This window comes from Scylla paramamosain, chromosome 5, assembly GCF_035594125.1.
Source record: "Scylla paramamosain isolate STU-SP2022 chromosome 5, ASM3559412v1, whole genome shotgun sequence".
Lineage (NCBI taxonomy): Eukaryota > Metazoa > Arthropoda > Malacostraca > Decapoda > Portunidae > Scylla > Scylla paramamosain.
In genome coordinates, this window is record NC_087155.1 from 4,894,675 (window position 1) to 4,914,191 (window position 19,517).

At 37.7% G+C, this 19,517-nt stretch overlaps 2 protein-coding genes across 2 annotated transcripts in view; one reads left to right on the forward strand and one right to left on the reverse strand.

Moving 5' to 3' along the window:
* Positions 1–11,266, forward strand: part of LOC135100444 (serine/threonine-protein phosphatase 2A activator-like) — a 36,337-nt gene extending 25,071 nt beyond the window's left edge. Inside the window, exons 6-7 of the mRNA XM_064003336.1 lie at positions 2,319–2,426; positions 9,060–11,266. Coding sequence (XP_063859406.1) covers positions 2,319–2,426; positions 9,060–9,515 — 564 coding nt within the window. The 3' untranslated portion in view covers positions 9,516–11,266. The remainder of the gene's footprint in view (positions 1–2,318; positions 2,427–9,059) is intronic.
* An 839-nt stretch (positions 11,267–12,105) lies between these two features.
* The window catches only part of LOC135100445 (uncharacterized), a 73,634-nt gene continuing 66,222 nt past the window's right edge, over positions 12,106–19,517 (reverse strand). The window contains exon 6 of the mRNA XM_064003338.1: positions 12,106–13,085. The gene's annotated coding sequence lies outside the window, so the exon portion shown is untranslated. The remainder of the gene's footprint in view (positions 13,086–19,517) is intronic.

Consider the following 19,517-nt stretch of genomic DNA (forward strand, 5'->3'; position numbering starts at 1 on the left):
GACAAACCTATCACTCATGCGAGCACTGAAATTTCAGTAAAAATTTAATTGGAATAACAAACTAAAACTCGCCAGGTGTGCGAGCTGCTGCTCACCTACCTGCCACCTGTCCCTTCCTCCCTTTTTTTCCTTTCCTCTCCTTCCTTTCATCTTATCTCAAACCTTCCTCCCTGTCACCTCCCCTCCCCCCTTACTTGTCAGAGATGAGGGGCTAGGGAGTGATACCTCTCTCTCTCTCTCTCTCTCTCTCTCTCTCTCTCTCTCTCTCTCTCTCTCTCTCTCTCTCTCTCTCTCTCTCTCTCTCTCTCTCTCTCTCATTCATTTTATGTCATTTTTGTTTCATCCTTTCTCACTCTTTCTCACTATTGTATATGTGATTCCATTTTCATTCTCAATCACTCTCATTCTATTTAGCAATCCTTAGGATTCTTCTTACTTTCAGAGAGAGAGAGAGAGAGAGAGAGAGAGAGAGAGAGAGAGAGAGAGAGAGAGAGAGTTCTCTGGAAAAGATCAAAAGGAGAAGGAATAGGGATAAAGAGAGGGATGGCTCCGGCATGGGGGGGGGTTTACTACTATATATGTATATGCACATGACGCTGACAGTAGGTAAATGTGACTTGTACTTGTCAAAGCAGTGCAAAACTCATGGTGATAATGCTTGAAACTCGGGGTGGTAAGAATTTAGTGCTAGGTGTGAAACTTAGGAGGGTACTGTATATCTTTGTTGTGTTATCTCAAATGTAATAATGTAAATGTACTCATTTTTATGTATTTTTTAATTGTGTAATTTTTATATTATTTTCTGGTTCCCTGGAACCAGTTAATTTTTTCCCATAGGTTCTTCAGTTGCCATAACACATTTCCCATAATGAACACTACATTGGAATGAGTCATGTTCATTGTCACATACTGTATTTCTAGGCTTCCCTCATATGGTCTATCCCCATCTCTTTACCTATATCTTGAGTTTCCTTTCTAACTGTTCTGTTGCTGCAGTAGTACTAGATAGCCACTGTTCTTCTAAATCTATTAAATCTATAACTAGTGGTATTCAACAAGGTTTGTCATGTCATCCAATATCTTTCTGTTATTTATGAATGATCTCATCCTAACTTCTTAGCCTGTTTACTTTTATGATGATGACTCCAACTCAATAGAAATTGATATAGAAAAAGCCACAGAGCAACTAACCTCTCATCTTCATGTGATTTATGAACTGGACAGGACAAATCTCTTGTTGTGCAGTGTCTCAAAATCTCTGTTTCTTCATTCATTCACATGACACAAACTTCCAGACAACTATCCTCTCCTTTTCACTGCCACCTAACCATCCTCTTCTACTCCAAACATACTTAAGTTACTTCTCATCTCTTGTTGAAACAGCTTGCATGAAGTTCTGTCTTTTACGAGTATCTCTACCAGTTCTTTTCTTCCTCCCAACTGCTAATGTTATGCAGGTGCCTTATGCATCCTTGTAAGGAGTGTGGCTACCGTGTATGGGGCGGATCAACTCATATGGGTTTACAACACAGGATGAAGTCAAAAGATTTTTGCCTCATAAACTCCCCTTCTTTAAAAGACTCTCTTCAATCTCTCCTTCACTGCCACAGTGTTGCATCTCATGCTCTCTATCATGATATCTACTATTCTAAACTTGCTAACTGCATGCCACCCTCCACCTGCTACCTTGTTGCAAAGAATTCCTTCCCGTTTTAATGCTTGATCTGTCTGCCTTACTAATGTCAGAGTTAACCAATACTGTAAATCTCTGTTTTTTTCCCAAGTATTTTTAAACCCTGGAACTCTACTAGTTTCTCTTTATCTCTCTATGACTTGAATTCTTTCAAAATTATATGAGGACATCCCCAGAACTAAAAAAACTGAACTAAGTTTGCTCTTTTACTTTATTTTGGGAGTGACCAGTTTACCAGCCATGTTTGCCCAGCCATTGAAATATATATATATATATATATATATATATATATATATATATATATATATATATATATATATATATATATATATATATATATATATATATATATATATATATATATATATGTGTGTGTGTGTGTGTGTGTGTGTGTGGAGTAAATTTCCCACAGAGGACTCAGAGCTTCCATTTCCATCACTTCCATCCATTCACAATTGCTGCCTACTCATCCCAATCATGTGCAAAGAAATCAGATATGAATTTTTCATAAGTGTACATTTTACAGTAACACTAATTTTGAACAATCAAAAGCTATTATTGATAAGTACCTTTAGACACTGATTGATTGATTAGTTTATTTATTGAAGTCTTTCTTTCCTTCCAGGTAAAAACTGGACCCTTTGCTGAACATTCCAATCAGCTATGGAATATCAGTGGTGTTCAGTCCTGGACTAAAATCAACCAAGGTTTGATCAAGATGTACAAAGCAGAGGTAATTATTAATCATCATCATCATCATCACATGTAATTTTACAATAATATATCACTGAAAAGTAGGGTAGTTCCATCAATGCAGACTAAACCATCCTAACTATTTTCATTCTAAGATTTAATGTAATGAACTCACATATCATAATATGCATTCTGAAATACTGTGACATTTTACATAATGGCTTCTTTTTACTGTATCCAAAATTTCCATTATCCCAAGAACCCCAATGAAATGCATTTCCTTCAGTGGAGACACATTTTTTTATAGAAAATAGAAAATCAGATTTTTTGCACATAATAGTGTCACAGGTGCCTCTTAACAAGAGTACAGCTGTAGATGAACATTTTGGAAGAATTTAGTTGTTAGCTCAAGCATTAAACCAGTTTTCAGGCTAATCTGCAGATTAGTTGTAAACTTCTTGGAAAAATTATCTATCAGTCCAGATTAGAATGAGAATGACAACTGCAATCTACATAATTATGTAGAGCCCAACTCAGATGCCTGGTGTATATAAAAGATTTCATCAATAGACAAATATCTTATCATTGCAAAATAAAATACACCTTTGGCACTTGCTACATAGAAAATTAAAATAAAGTAATGAGAGAAACTGATCCATGAGAACAGCTGGAGGAAGGGAAGTTTTTGCCTGTCATGTGGTTTATGCCCTAATTTCAGTTTGAAAAATTACATCTGCATTGGTCATGATCATGAGCCAATAGAGATGCAACCTTCCTTCTTATCATTCATTTAGGAATGATGGTAGCCATGCAGAAGTTAGTTTCACTTGTAATAAAAGAGTGTTAAACTGGGTTAGAGAAATATGAAAATGTAATCTTTGAAAAATATATCTTTCTTAGCATTGAGCTAAGAAATCTCAGATTCCACATTTTGTTCTTGAAACAATTGTATTGAAGTTACTCTGGGAAAACATTAGATACAAGTTCATCTGCTTTCTCCAGGAATTCTATGCTCCCAGCTCCTGTAGTTTTGTGTATGGAGTTTTTTTCTTTGATTACTCTGCATCTCTTTTGGCTAACGTGTCTCCACTGGTGAACATGCCCTATTACCACAAGGTGCAAAGTTGAAGCAACAGATGATCATAAAAAGAATACACCATATTTCCTCAAGTATAGGTCAATCTTAATTTTTAGCCAACAAATCAGTATATCTTGTACAGTTTGCATGAAATGTTACTGCATCTTGGGGGCAGCACAGTAACTTTCTGTACAAAGTGTAATTCTCTTCTTGTAAGATAGCTGTGAGTGTGGAAATTTCCACTTGTATCACGCTTAATATCAATGCATTATTGACTTGTGTTGCGATTTTTATATACATTGTAAAGTTATATGAGAGGTAGTTTCTATAAATATCTACATTGTTTTTATATACATATTTGGAGGAGAGACACAGAGTGTAAGACAGTAATTCGATCCTTGTAATAAAGTAAATGTGATCCCATTGAAAAACCTCAATGTAAACAAACAGTTTGTGGCGCTCAGGAGTAATCCTGAAGCACCTTTGGCTCTCTCAAAGATCTCCAATGCCATCACTACTTCACTATTACATTTTTCCAGCAGTAAGATGTCGAAGTGTTATGTTCACCTTCATTTTGGCAGTAAGTAGGTTCCTCCTCTCTGTATCTCGCTATAAGGCTTCCCTCACTTGATTGATCTAAATAGTATCTTCTGATGAGTTCTTTGTGACTAAGGAGGCAGTAGGCACCTGCCAAAATGATAATTACTCCCAGTGAGGTCTGAAGCACTGCATCAGGGGATGCTATGAACTTATTATTAAACCCAGCTGTGACCTCACTGAATGTTTCCCTTTGTGTCTCACAATACAAGGGGGCAGTCACAACATCCCTCTAAAGACAACTCTCTTCCTTCACACAAAACTACAAGCATCTAATTACACATGCACCCTTCACTCAAAATTCAAAATTATCATGGCGACTTCTATACCAGCCTCAGAGTCCCCATCTAGGGAGGGGACCACAAATGTCCCCAGGTCAGACTGCTCTTCTGGTATCAACCATAAATGTCTTGACACTCCCCTTAACTTTTTCTTCACTACCTTTTGCAACATTAATGGTTTTAGATCTAATTTTCAGTCTGTAGAACACCATCTCTCCTCTACTAAACCTCATCTTTTCCTCATTGAAACACAGGTGTCTGAGGCAACTGACAGTAGCTCTTTTCTGTTCCCTCTTTTTTTTTTTTTTTTTATGTAGGAAGGATACTGGCCAAGGGCAACAAAAATCTAATAAAAAAAATGCCCACTGAAATGCCAGTCCCATAAAAGGGTCAAAGCATTGGTCAAAAATTGGTGGATAAGTGTCTTGAAACCTCCCTCTTGAAGGAATTCAAGTCATAGGAAGGTGGAAATACAGAAGCAGGCAGGGAGTTCCAGAGTTTACCAGAAAAAGGGATGAATGATTGAGAATACTGGTTAACTCTTGCATTAGAGAGGTGGACAGAATAGGGGTGAGAGAAAGAAGAAAGTCTTGTGCAGCAAGGCCGCGGAAGGAGGGGAGGCATGCAGTTAGCAAGATCAAAAGAGCAGTTAGCATGAAAATAGCGGTAGAAGACAGCTAGATATGCAACATTGCGCCGGTGAGAGAGAGGCTGAAGACAGTCAGTTAGAGGAGAGGAGTTGATGAGATGAAAAGCTTTTGATTCCACTCTGTCTAGAAGAGCAGTATGAGTGGAACCCCCCCAGACATGTGAAGCATACTCCATACATGGACGGATAAGGCCCTTGTACAGAGTTAGCAGCTGGGGGGGTGAGAAAAACTGGCGGAGACGTCTCAGAACACCTAACTTCATAGAAGCTGTTTTAGCTAGAGATGAGATGTGAAGTTTCCAGTTCAAATTATAAGTAAAGGACAGACCGAGGATGTTCAGTGTAGAAAAGGGGGACAGTTGAGTGTCATTGAAGAAGAGGGGATAGTCGTCTGGAAGGTTGTATCGAGTTGATAGATGGAGGAATTTAGTTTTTGAGGCATTGAACAATACCAAGTTTGCTCTGCCCCAATCAGAAATTTTAGAAAGATCAGAAGTCAGGCGTTCTGTGGGTTCCTTGCGTGATATGTTTACCTCCTGAAGGGTTGGACGTCTATGAAAAGACGTGGAAAAGTGCAGGGTGGTATCATCAGCGTAGGAGTGGATAGGACAAGAGGTTTGGTTTAGAAGATCATTAATGAATAATAAGAAGAGAGTGGGTGACAGGACAGAACCCTGAGGAACACCACTGTTAATAGATTTAGGAGAAGAACAGTGACCGTCTACCACAGCAGCAATAGAACGGTCAGAAAGGAAACTTGAGATGAAGTTACAGAGAGAAGGATAGAAACCGTAAGAGGGTAGTTTGGAAATCAAAGCTTTGTGCCAGACTCTATCAAAGGCTTTTGATATGTCCAAGGCAACAGCAAAAGTTTCACCAAAATCTCTAAAAGAGGATGACCAAGACTCAGTAAGGAAAGCCAGAAGATCACCAGTAGAGTGGCCTTGACGGAACCCATACTGGCGATCAGATAGAAGGTTGTGAAGTGATAGATGTTTAAGAATCTTCCTGTTGAGGATAGATTCAAAAACTTTAGATAAGCAGGAAATTAAAGCAATGGGACGGTAGTTTGAGGGATTAGAGCGGTCACCCTTTTTAGGAACAGGTTGAATGTAGGCAAACTTCCAGCAAGAAGGAAAGGTAGATGTTGACAGACAGAGCTGAAAGAGTTTGACTAGGCAAGGTGCAAGAACGGAGGCACAGTTTCGGAGAACAATAGGAGGGACCCCATCAGGTCCATAAGAATTCTGAGGGTTTAGGCCAGTGAGGGCATGGAAAACATCATTGCAAAGAATTTTAATAGGTGGCATGAAGTAGTCAGAGGGTGGAGGAGAGGGAGGAACAAGCCCAGAATCGTCCAAGGTAGAGTTTTTAGCAAAGGTTTTAGCAAAGAGTTCAGCTTTAGAAATAGATGTGATAGCAGTGGTGCCATCTGGTTGAAGTAGAGGAGGGAAAGAAGAAGAAGAAGCAAAGTTATTGGAGATATTTTTGGCTAGATGTCAGAAATCATGAGGGGAGTTAGATCTTGAAAGGTTTTGACATTTTCTGTTAATGAAGGAGTTTTTGGCTAGTTGGAGAACAGACTTGGCATGGTTCCAGGCAGAAATATAAAGTGCATGAGATTCTGGTGATGGAAGGCTCAAGTACCTTTTGTGGGCCACCTCTCTATCATGTATAGCACGAGAACAAGCTGTGTTAAACCAAGGTTTAGAAGGTTTAGGACGAGAAAAAGAGTGAGGAATGTACGTCTCCATGCCAGACACTATCACCTCTGTTATGCGCTCAGCACACAAAGACGGGTCTCTGACACGGAAGCAGTGGTCATTCCAAGGAAAATCAGCAAAATACCTCCTCAGGTCCCCCCAACTAGCAGAGGCAAAACGCCAGAGGCACCTTCGCTTAGGGGGATCCTGAGGAGGGATTGGAGTGATAGGACAAGATAAAGATATGAGATTGTGATCGGAGGAGCCCAATGGAGAAGAAAGGGTGACAGCATAAGCAGAAGGATTAGAGGTCAGGAAAAGGTCAAGAATGTTGGGCGTATCTCCAAGACGGTCAGGAATACGAGTAGGGTGTTGCACCAATTGCTCTAGGTCATGGAGGATAGCAAAGTTGTAGGCTAGTTCCCCAGGATGGTCAGTGAAGGGAGAGGAAAGCCAAAGCTGGTGGTGAACATTGAAGTCTCCAAGAATGGAGATCTCTGCAAAAGGGAAGAGGGTCAGAATGTGCTCCACTTTGGAAGTTAAGTAGTCAAAGAATTTCTTATAGTCAGAGGAGTTAGGAGAGAGGTATACAGCACAGATAAATTTAGTATGAGAATGACTCTGTAGTCGTAGCCAGATGATGGAAAACTCGGAAGATTCAAGAGCGTGGGCACGAGAGCAGGTTAAGTCATTGCGCACATAAACGCAGCATCCAGCTTTGGATCGAAAATGAGGATAGAGAAAGTAGGAGGGAACAGAAAAGGGGCTACTGTCAGTTGCCTCAGACACCTGAGTTTCAGTGAGGAAAAGAAGATGAGGTTTAGAAGAGGAGAGGTGGTGTTCTACAGATTGAAAATTAGATCTTAGACTGCGAATGTTGCAGAAGTTAATGAAGAAAAAGTTGAGGGGGGTGTCAAGACACTTAGGGTCGTCGACAGAAAGGCAGTCCAACCTGGGGACATTTATGGTCCCCTCCCCAGATGGGGTCTCCGAGGCTGGTGTAGGAGTCGCCATGATTTTAAAATTTTTGAGTGAAGGGTGTGTGTGTTATTAGGTGCTTGTAGTTTTGTGTGGAGGAAGAGAGTTGTCTTTAGAGAGCAGGCTGTGACTGCCCCCTTGTGTTGTGAGACACAAAGGGAAACGTTCAGTGAGGTCACAGCTGGGTTTAATGATAAGTTCACAGCACCCCCTGAACAGTGCTTTAGACCTCACTGGGAGTAATTATCGTTTCGGCAGGTGTCTACTGCCTCCTCCTCCTAGTTTCTCTATCCTCATTTTCAATCCAAAGCTGGATGTTACATTTATGTGCACAGTAACTTAACCTGCTCTCATGCCCACCCTCTTAAATCTTCTGAATTTCCCACCATCTGTCTACGACTACAGTCACTCTCAAACTAAATTTATCATCTGGTTGATCAGTGAAAGCAGAGGAAAGCCAAAGTTGGTGGTGAACATTGAAGTCTCCAAGAATGGAGACCCCCCAAAATGGGAAGAGAATTAGGATGTGCTTCGCTTTAGAAATTAAATAGATGTTTTGATGCTCTCCTGTCAATATGGTGTGCATGCACAAAAGTGTCTTCTGGTAGCAGTTTTGACACAGGTGGAATTTGCCTAACAGTGGTAATGTGCTATGATTGGAGTGTCATCTGTGACTGCGTGCCACGACCGGGCCATGTTTAAAAGATAGAGAATATAGCCAACTGAAAATATACCATATTTAATGAGGTTCCAGATTAATTTATGTTGAACTATCAATGATCAACCTGTATCTATGCTCAAAGTTTTCTCTTCTTACATGTGGTATGAAACTGTTGTGATACTATATTAGTGATTTTGACAAACATGCCTCTCCATGGATAGTTGTGTTTGTGAAGGGCTACACACTGAAATGAAAATCCATAACACAGTAAAGGAATACTTTTTAAGAATAGTTTATTATAATTATATAAAAAATATAGGTTTTAGATCAACTAGTCAAGAGATTGCTTTGCTGCTATGGGTGACCAACTCACAGAAGAGAAGTCACACAATGCATTTAGTTGGCCACAAAAAAAAATATCCCATTGACAAAGTTAGCCAGCAAGCCAAATCTTGCCCATCCCAGTGCTAGTGAAATTAAAGATAATTATAAATAAATTATTATTATTATTATTATTATTATTATTATTATTATTACTATTATTATAATAATGGAAAAAATCACATTTTATTAATGAGTGTTTCCTTAGTAAAACCAGAGAGTTAATGCATTGTTATCACAGTAAGCAATGCAATTTCTTTTTCCATTAATTTCATCTCTTAGTTGTAGTATACAGGATTTGTATGTGTTTCTACATTTTAATGAATAAAAATCCTTATTTTTCAGGTGCTACACAAGTTCCCAGTTGTGCAGCATGTACTCTTTGGTAGCATCCTGTCCATTTATCCTGCCACAGAAATGGTGTATTACCCACCATCTGGGACTGATATGCCTCCTCTTAGCAGTAAAAATCCAGCAGCATCATCCTTCTTGACCTCAAAGACAGTGCAGGGAAAATTACCTTTTAATGATGTAGTTCCAAGTATGTCTAATTATGGAAAAATGCCACAAAATTTGCCATTAAATGACAGCTTAGCCAATGTGAGTAAAATGCCCCAAGGAGCAGGCTCAATTGATCATGTTGCAGTTAACAGAAATTCAAGTTCAGTTGCCAGTAGATCCACAAATATATCCTGTGCTGATGAGAGACACCCAGCTATGTCTCCATTGAATCCATTAACTGTCAGTAGTTTTCCAAAATGCAATATTAGCACAGAAAGTAATAATGAAAATAGAAAATAATTCACCATGTATAATACTTATTGACCTTATTTCAGTCAAAAGAAAAATACAAGTAAATTAACTAGAATAAATGGAAATTTGAACTTCTCCATTTTCATATATATATATATATATATATATATATATATATATATATATATATATATATATATATATATATATATATATATATATATATATATATATATATATATACACACACACACACACACACAGTGGTACCTTGGATTATGCCTTTAATCCATTCCATGACCCAGGGTACAACCTGATTTGGGTGCAAGTTGGATCTTCATTTCCCATTGAAATCAATGGGAAATTAATCTGTTCCAGTGCAAAAAATTTTTTAAATTTCCTCTAATATCACTTACATCACAAACTAATGGATAAAGAATGGTGGTGATATGAGGTATCTGAAACATAAGGATCATAAAGTAATGTCTCCTGGCTCAGGAGTAATCCCAAGTTACCTGGAGCATCAGGATCAAGACCACTCTCATATATTCCAATGATTTTTTTTTTTTTTTTTCAATGGTTATCTCTCTTTTCTTCTTCCCACCACTTGCATTAGAACTTTTCACTTGCTTTGGAGGTATTTTCAGGGTAGAATTATCACAAAATAAGATGGGAAGATGATGGTGGAATGCTGTGGCACTACTGGTAGCATGGGCGCAAGTCAGGTTCATGGGTGCATGTCAAGGCAAAATCTGAGCATCTGGAAAGGATGTAAGTTGGTTCAGACATATACCAGGACAGGCGTAGCCCAAGGAGCCACAGTATGTACAGTAGGTTAAGCGACAACAAACATGATTCATTCCAGTGTAGCATTCGTTATGGCAAATGTGTTATGGCGACTGAAGAACCCATGGGAAAAAATTAATTGATTCCAGGGAACCAGACAATAACACAAAAAAATTCCACTTTTTTTTTTAAAGTACATCAAAATGAGCACATCTGCACTACCTACTACATTTTAGATAACACAACAAATATATACAGTAGCCTCCTAAGTTTCACACCTAGTCCTAAATTCTTACCATCCCAAGCTTCACTCATTATCATCCTGAATTTTGCACTGCTTTGACAAGTATTGGTCACATTTACCTACTGTAGACATCAGTAAACACCCATAAGTCTGAGTCGTCTCTCTCTCTCTCTCTCTCTCTCTCTCTCTCTCTCTCTCTCTCTCTCTCTCTCTCTCTCTCTCTCTCTCTCTCTCTCTCTCTCTCTCTCTCTCTCTCTCTCTCTCTCTCTCTCTCTCTCTCACTCAAAGTTAGAACAATCCTAAGGGAAAGAGACTGATTGAGAATGAAAATGAAATTACATACATGAAAGTGAGAGAGTGAGAAACAATGAAGCAAAAATTACATAAAATGAATGAGAGAGAGAGAGAGAGAGAGAGAGAGAGAGAGGTATCACTCTAGTCCCTTATCTCTGATAGATAAGGGGGATGGGAGGTGATGGGGAGGGAGGTTTGAGACAAGACGAAAGAAGGGAGAGGAAAGGAAAAAAGAGAGGAAATGACAGGTGGCAGATAGGTGAGCACAGCAAGTGAGTTAGTTTTGCGAGTTTTTAGTTTGTTATCCCGATTAAATTTTTATTAAAATTTCAGTGCTTGCATGAATGGCAAGTTCATCTTGCCAATTTTGGTTTATTATTCCAATTAAACTTTTATAGAAATTCCAGTGCTTGCACAAGTGGTGAGTTTGTTATGCCAGTTTTGGCTCATTATGATGATTAAATATTGATTAAAATTTCAGTGTGTTATTGCAGTTGTACATTATAATGGCTGTGCATTGTCACATACCCTACTGTGTGTGCGTGTGTGTGTGTGTGTGTGTGTGTGTGTGTGTGTGTGTGTGTGTGTGTGTGTGTGTGTGTGTGTGTATATATATATATATATATATATATATATATATATATATATATATATATATATATATATATATATATATATATATATATATATATATATATATATATATATATATATATATTTTATTTTTTTTATTTTTTATTTATTTATTTTTTTTTTTTGTACATGACTGTTAGGTTTAGAATATTACACAACACATATTTAAAGCTTAGTTGGTAATGAGCAGAGAATCATATTGGATAAACAGTATCTTATGGGTTAATGGTAATTATTTATCTAAAAATGTAACTGAAAAGATGGAGAAAATCAAACAGTAAGGTATGAAAGATAAATGATTGGATTTGGAGATTTATGAGTATATTTAGAAAATAAATTCATGCACCAAAGGAAAGTCATGGGATTGAGAAATTTGGTGACTTACAAGGGATACATAAAAGACACTGGGATGTTACAGATAAGATTAAAGTGGAGAAATATGGTTATGTATTAGTAACATGGCAGAGAAGTCTTCTTCACTTGTTCTGTTAAGTTATCATTCAGCACTAATGAAGCTCTTAAGTTTTTAACCTAAGTACAGATGTTTATAATCATCACTGTGTGTGTGTGTGTGTGTGTGTGTGTGTGTGTGTGTGTGTGTGTGTGTGTGTGTGTGTGTGTGTGTTTAGTAGTATATTGACTTCCTAACTATGATCCAATACTAATTATGATAAAGAATTAAATTTTTGAAATTTTTATTGTACACATGAATTCCATATCCCTCTTTTTATGGGTGTGTAGGTGGTGGTGCACCTTTGATCTACTTAATGTGTCAAAGTTAAAAAATACATCCACTTCTTACATCACATAGGACACCAAAATTTACCTCTGATACCAAAAGTGTACCACAATGATATCTGCTTATTTCATTTAGGTGTTGTCAGGAATAATTGACTGAATGCCTAAGGTGCAGTGGCACTAACATCTTATGTCACCACTGTCAGGAAAAAAGGAGGAAAGAGAGATGCTAGATATCCCTCACATAAGAAAAGTTGATAAAGTTGGAACTAGATGATATTGTAATGATATGACCAATGTGTAAATGGTCCTGATGTCTAAGGTACTGCACTTTGTTCTTATGGTAAGCTATGATTCCAGGCAATGACCTGAAATGGTGGATTTATCTAACCTTCAGATAACTTTATCCATGTTTTTATAGTGTCCAATTCAAGGAGGCATGATCATAAGTGTTGTCTATAAGAGAAAGGGTGATGGTGGAAAGTTAATGAGTTAGAAAATATTAAATCCCACCTTGTTTAAGTGGACCTTTCTAAATATAGGAGGCATATGGGAAGTGTTGTATTTTTATAATACATAGATATGCAAAGCATCCTAATACACTTGTTCACTGAGTGGCAACACCATCAGATAGTATGCTCGAAATCATGGTCATGCATATGTATTGTGGAATTAGCACCTTTGAAAAGACCGATTTCTCCACACAAGATCAGTTATTACTTACTATTGCTGTTTGATTAAGTTCTTTGTCATAAATATAACTATAGACTAGTAACCATGAGTATGTAATGTTTGTCTTTGGGGCAATAAAGTATTACTATAAATCATTGCCAGGAGTGGTACAATCAATTTTCCCAAACATAAACAAACCCTTGCCTTGTGCTGCTTGCATCTGTCCCTTGGGGCTTGTCCACTCCTCTCAGCTGCAAGAAATATTGAACTTATTACCAGTATTTTATTTCTTAACCTTTACTTTTTATGTATAAAGAAGTTATTCACATGTAAGTCCGCTGTGATACATTCTTACCAATAATGTTGTTCGGCATTTCATGATAGATTATTGAATGTTATTTGCCCAGAATTGTTATTGTAATACATTCATTGTTGCAAAACTCTTGTAATCTTTTGCAAAACCTATTATTAACTATTAAAACACACAATCTTAGTCAATTTGGTTAAGAATAAGGGAAAATAAGGATAGTGTGTATCTCAAAGTCCTCAGTCCTGGGCTGAGATGAGACTTTCTGCCCCAAAAAATGGGACAAAAAAAATGTTCCATGAACAAGTATACTCTCATCTAATCATACATGGAAAGTATAGAGAGGAAAGCGACAAATTACTGATACTTGAAATTTGTTTCAGGTATTTATTCTTTTGTTACAAAATATGCATTTCTTCATGTATGGTCATAACTGGAAGCTGTATTTTGAGCTAGAAAAGGTCACATAGTAATTATAGATGATATGGCTAATATGGACATGTTTGTAAGCACAATTGATTAGATGTAATTTTGAGCTTTGCTATTATTATACTGGAATGAAAAAACAATGGTGAATAAAATTAACAAATTTCTTAATATCTAATATCCATTAAAAAATCTAAATCTATTTATCATGTCAGTATATCTTACTCATGTTGCTTATCCTGCACTGGTTGTGGCAGTCACATGACTTAATATGATAAAAATAAATAAATAAATAATGCAAGTTATGATATTGGAAACCATTATCAAGGATTCATTTCATGCATGAATGATGAAAAAATAATGAATGATAATAATAATAATAATAATAATAATAATAATAATAATAATAATAATTACATAGTGCTCATTGTTTGTAGGTTCATTATGTGATTCCCTGCTTGAGACAAGCTCTTAGAAGCTTTCACTAATTTTAACAAATTATGTTCATGTTCATGATGCTAAAAGACTACTCCGCACAAAACAGGCAAAAGTACTTGAATGAAAAATAAATGATTAAATTACCTTAATTGACCAAGAAGATACTACACCCACACACACAGCCACACCCACCCATACACACACACACACACACACACACACACACACATACACACACACAGTAATCGTAAAATGTGAACAAGCAACTAACAAGTTTACATAGGTCAGATTTTTCACCTGATGCAGCACTCCAGAAGATTGCATGATTGTGTAAAACTAATTTATCAAGTCCTCTCCTTTCTGAATCTTACTCTTCAGAACTCATCCTAGCCTTCTCTGGTCTCCTTGTGCTTGCATTTGTTTCATCCAATGAAGCTCAACTTCTCTTTCCCCATGATCACACATCCTGGTCTTGTGGTTTTACTAATGGTCTCAATCTAAAACCTATCCCTTAACTCCTCATTTATTGAATGACCTATGACAATACCATTCCACAAAGAACTCATCTTCACTTTTGTTTTCAGCATGCTCCTACCTCTTTGCATCGTTGAATGCCTTAAAGTTTCACTACCATAAGCCACTGGATTTCTCACATATGAAGAATGCAGTCTTAACTTTTTAAAGTGCAAGGAAAGTCAGTCCTTTTTCCATACACCCAAACTCTTACTACTGAGATATATTCTGTTTCATACCTTACATCAAACATATCCTTACAGGTAGTAAAAAAAAAATTGGCAATATTCTTAAGGGGCTCGTTTCAACTACCAATATTTTACATCCTTTACTTCATTATCTGGTTTCCACTAGACACAATCCATGTGAAGTTAACCATAGAGCACTAATGTGGAGTCCCAGATACCCTGGTAGCCCATTACAGCACTGTGTTATACACATCCAGCCACCACATGATGGAAATACTATAACATATAACACAGGAGGAGGCAGTAGGCACCTGACAAAATGATAATTACTCCCAGTGAGGTCTAAAGCACTGGATCAGGGGGTGCTGTGAACTTATCATTAAACCCAGCTGTGACCTCACTGAACATTTCCCTTTGTGTCTCACAACACAAGGGAGGAATCAACAGCCTGCCCTCTAAAGATAACTCTTTTCCTCTACACAAAACTAAAAGCACCTAATAACACACACACACCCTTCACTCAAAAATTCAGAATTATCATGGCGACTCCTACACCAGCCTTGGAGTCCCCATCTGGGGAGGGGACCACAAATGTCCCCAAGTTGGACTGCCCTTCTGACAACAACCTTAAGTGTCTTGACACCCCCCTTAACTTTTCCTTCATCAACTTCTGCAAGATTCACAGTCTAAGATCCAATTTTCAATCTGTAGAACACCACCTCTCCTCTTCTAAACCTCATCTTCTTTTCCTCACCAAAACTCAGGTGTCTGAGGCAACTGACAGTAGCCCCTTTTCTGTTCCCTCCTACTTTATCTTTATTTTCAATCCAAAGCTGGATGTTGTATTTATGTGCACAATGACTTAACCTGCTCTCATGCCCACGCTCTTGAACCTTCCAAGTTTTCCACCATCTGGCTATGACTACAGAGTCACTTGTCAAACTAAATTTATCTGTGCTGTATACCTCTCACCTAACTCCTCTGACTATAAGAAATTCTTTGACTAGTTAACTTCTAAAGTGGAGCACATTCTGATTCTCTTCCCTTTTGCAGAGATCTCCATTCTTGGAGACTTCAATGTTTATCACCAGCTTTAGCTTTCCTCTCCTTTCACTGACCATCCTGGTGAACTAGCCTCAAATTTGCTATCCTCCATGACCTAGACCAATTGGTGCAACACCCTACTTGTATTCCTGACTGTCTTGGAGATATGCCCAACATTCTTGACCTTTTCCTGACCTCTAATCCTTCTGCTTATGCTGTCACCCTCTCTTCCCAGTTGGGCTCCTCTGATCACAGTCTCATATCTATATCTTGTCCTATTACTCCAATCCCTCCTCAGGATCCCCCTAAGTGAAGGTGCCTCTGGTGTTTTGCCTCTGCTAGTTGGGGGAACCTGAGGAGGTATTTTGCTGATTTTCCTTGGAATGACTACTGCTTCTGTGTCAGAGACCCGTCTTTGTGTGCCGAGTGCATAACAGAGGTGATAGTGTCTGGCATGGAGGCATATATTCCTCACTTTTTCTTGACCTGAACTTTCTAAACCTTGGTTTAACACAGCTTGTTCTTGTGCTATACATGATAGACAGGTGGTCCACAAAAGGTACTTAAGCCTTCCATCACTAGAATCTCATGCACTTTATATTTCTGTCTAGAACCATGCCAAGTCTGTTCTCCAACTAGACAAAAACTCCTTCATTAATAGAAAGTGTCAAAATCTTTCAAGATCTAACCCCCCTTGTGACTTCTGGCATCTACCCAAAAATATCTCCAATAACTTTGCTTCTTCTTTCCCTCCATTATTTCAACCAGATGGCACCACTGCTATCACATCTATCTCTGAAACTGAATTCTTCACTCAAACCTTTGCTAAAAATTCTACCTTTGATGATTCAGGGCTTGTTCCTCTCTCTCCTCCATCTTCAGACTACTTCATGCTACCTATTAAAATTCTTCGCAATGATGTTTTCCATGCCCTCACTGGCCTAAACACTTTGAAGGCTTATGGACCTGATGGGGTCCCTCCTATCGTTATCTGAACTGTTTCCATGCTTCCACCTTGCCTAGTCAAATTCTTTCAACTCTATCTGTTAATATCTACCTTTCCTTCTTGCTGGAAGTATGCCCACATTCAGCCCGTTCCTAAAAAGGGTGACTGTTCTAATCCCTCAAACTACCGTCCTATTACTTTAATTTTCTGCCTATCTAAAGTTTTGAATCTATTCTTAACAGGAAAATTCTTAAACAACTATCACTTCACAACCTTCTCTTTGATCATTAGTATGGGTTCTGTCAAGGCCGCTCTACTGGTGATCTGGGTTTCCTTACAGAGTCTTGGTCATCCTCTTTTAGAGATTTTGGTGAAACTTTTGCTGTTGCCTTAGACATATCAAAAGCTTTCAATAGAGTCTGCCACAAAGTTTTGATTTCCAAACTATCCTCCTATCCTTCTCTCTGTAACTTCATCTCGTTTCCTTTCTGACTGTTCTATTGCCGCTGTGGTAGACGGTCACTGTTCCTCTCCTAAATCTATTAATAGTGGTGTTCCTTAGGGTTCTCTCCTGTCACCCACTCTCTTCCTATTATTCATCAGTGACCTTCTAAACCAAATTTCTTGTCCTGTCCACTCCGACACTAATGATCCTACCCTGCACTTTTCCAAATCTTTTCATAGACGTCCAACCCTTCAGGAAGTTAACATTTCACACAGAGAAGCCACAGAATGCCTGACTTCTGATCTCTCTAAAATTTCTGATTGGGGTAGAGCAAACTTAGTATTGTTTAATGCCTCAAAACTTAATTCCTCCATCTATCAACTCGACACAACCTTCTAGATAACTATCCCCTCTTCTTCAGTGACACTCAACTGTCCTCCTCTTTTACACTGAACATCCTCAGTCTGTCCTTTACTTATAGTCTAAACTGGAAACTTTTCATCTCATCTCTAGCTAAAACAGCTTCTGTGAAATTAGGTGTTCTGACATCTACACCAGTTTTTCTCACCCTTCCAGCTGCTTGCTCTGTAAAGGGGCCTTATTCATCCATGTATGGAGTATGCTTCACATGTCTGAGGGGGCTTCCACTCATACCACTCTTCTAGACAGGGTGGAATAAAAAACTTTGCATCTTTTCAACTCCTCTCCTCTAACTGACTGTCTTCAATCTCTTTTTCATCGCCACAATGTTGCATCTCTTGCTGTCTTCTACCACTATTTTCACGCTAATTGCTCTTCTGATCTTGCTAACTGCATGCCTCCCCTCCTCCCACAGTCTCGCTGCACAAGACTTTCTTCTTTCTCTCACCCCTATTCTGTCCACCTCTCTAATGCAAGAGTTAACCAGTATTCTCAGTCATTCATCCCTTTCCCTGGTAAACTCTGGAACTCCCTGCAAGCTTCTGTATTTCCACGTTCCTATGACTTGAATTCCTTCAAGAGGGAGGTTTGAAGACAATTATCCTTCAACTTTTAACTACTACTCTGGACCCCATTCAGGAACCAGCATCTCATTGGACCTGTTTTTTTCTATTGGATTTTTGTTGCCCTTGGCTGGAGTCTCTCTCTCAAAAAAAAAAAATCCCTTCAAGAGGGAGGTTTGAAGACAATTATCCTTCAACTTTTAACTACTACTCTGGACCCCATTCAGGGCACAGCATCTCACTGGACCTTTTTTTTTCTATTGGATTTTTGTTGCCCTTGGCTGGAGTCTCAAAAAAAAAAAAAAAAAAAAAAAAAAAAAAAAAAAGTTATACTGAAATAAGTGGATTGGTCTCCAGTTGCCATCTGACAACATTTGCGGCACTATGTGTAGATGGGGTTCAACCTGCAATTTGGTCATCTATTTGTTTTTCATAGGAGACAACTGCAACACTTCTATAACAGGGAAATAAAGAAAGCGGGATTTTTCACCACCCTAACAGTATTTTTAGGGAACAATTTTTGGGGGGGAGTAACTAAAAAAAAAAATAAATAAAATAAAATAATAATAATAATAATAATAATAATAATAATAATAATAATAATAATAATAATAATAATAATGCAAATTAAAATATCCATAAAATATTGTGATGAATGCATGAAATTTACATTCTATATTAATTTTTATATCATTTACCCTTTATTTTTTATCATTAATTCATGTATTAGTTATTTCAAAATCCCAAGCTATTTACATGGGTGCAAAAAAAAAAAAATAAAATAAAAAAATAAAATAAATAAATAAATAAATAAGAAATAAATAACAAGAAAATTATCATAGAATGTAAAATTAATATACCAATGAAAAAGATCTCAAAAGCTTTAAACTGATATATGTATTAATATAAGTGTTTTATGCATAAATTCTGTCTCAAGCAACTCTCCATCTTCAACTCTCATTTACTCAAACTGTAAAAAAGATAATTTGAGCCCATTCTGCATGTGGCATCTCATTTACAGTCTCACAGAGCACTGTCCACATTCCGGTATTTCTGTAGTACCATTATCCTTAAACTGGGTAATTCACTCTTGAGTTCATCCTGCAAATCTGACAATTCTAATTGACTCTCCAAACTTGTAGAGGGACACAATGCTTGCCAATTTTTCTTTTGTAGTGCTTGAGATCCTTCTCATCTTCAGCAAAGAATTAAGATTGCAGAGAATGAGTGCCAGTCAAGGAAAGCTTCCTATTAAACACCAGAGAGAGAGAGAGAGAGAGAGAGAGAGAGAGAGAGAGAGAGAGAGAGAGAGAGAGAGAGAGAGAGAGAGAATATTGGGGGTGAGGAGGAGGAGGAGGAGCAGCACTAATGGATATGATTAAATAAAAAAGGA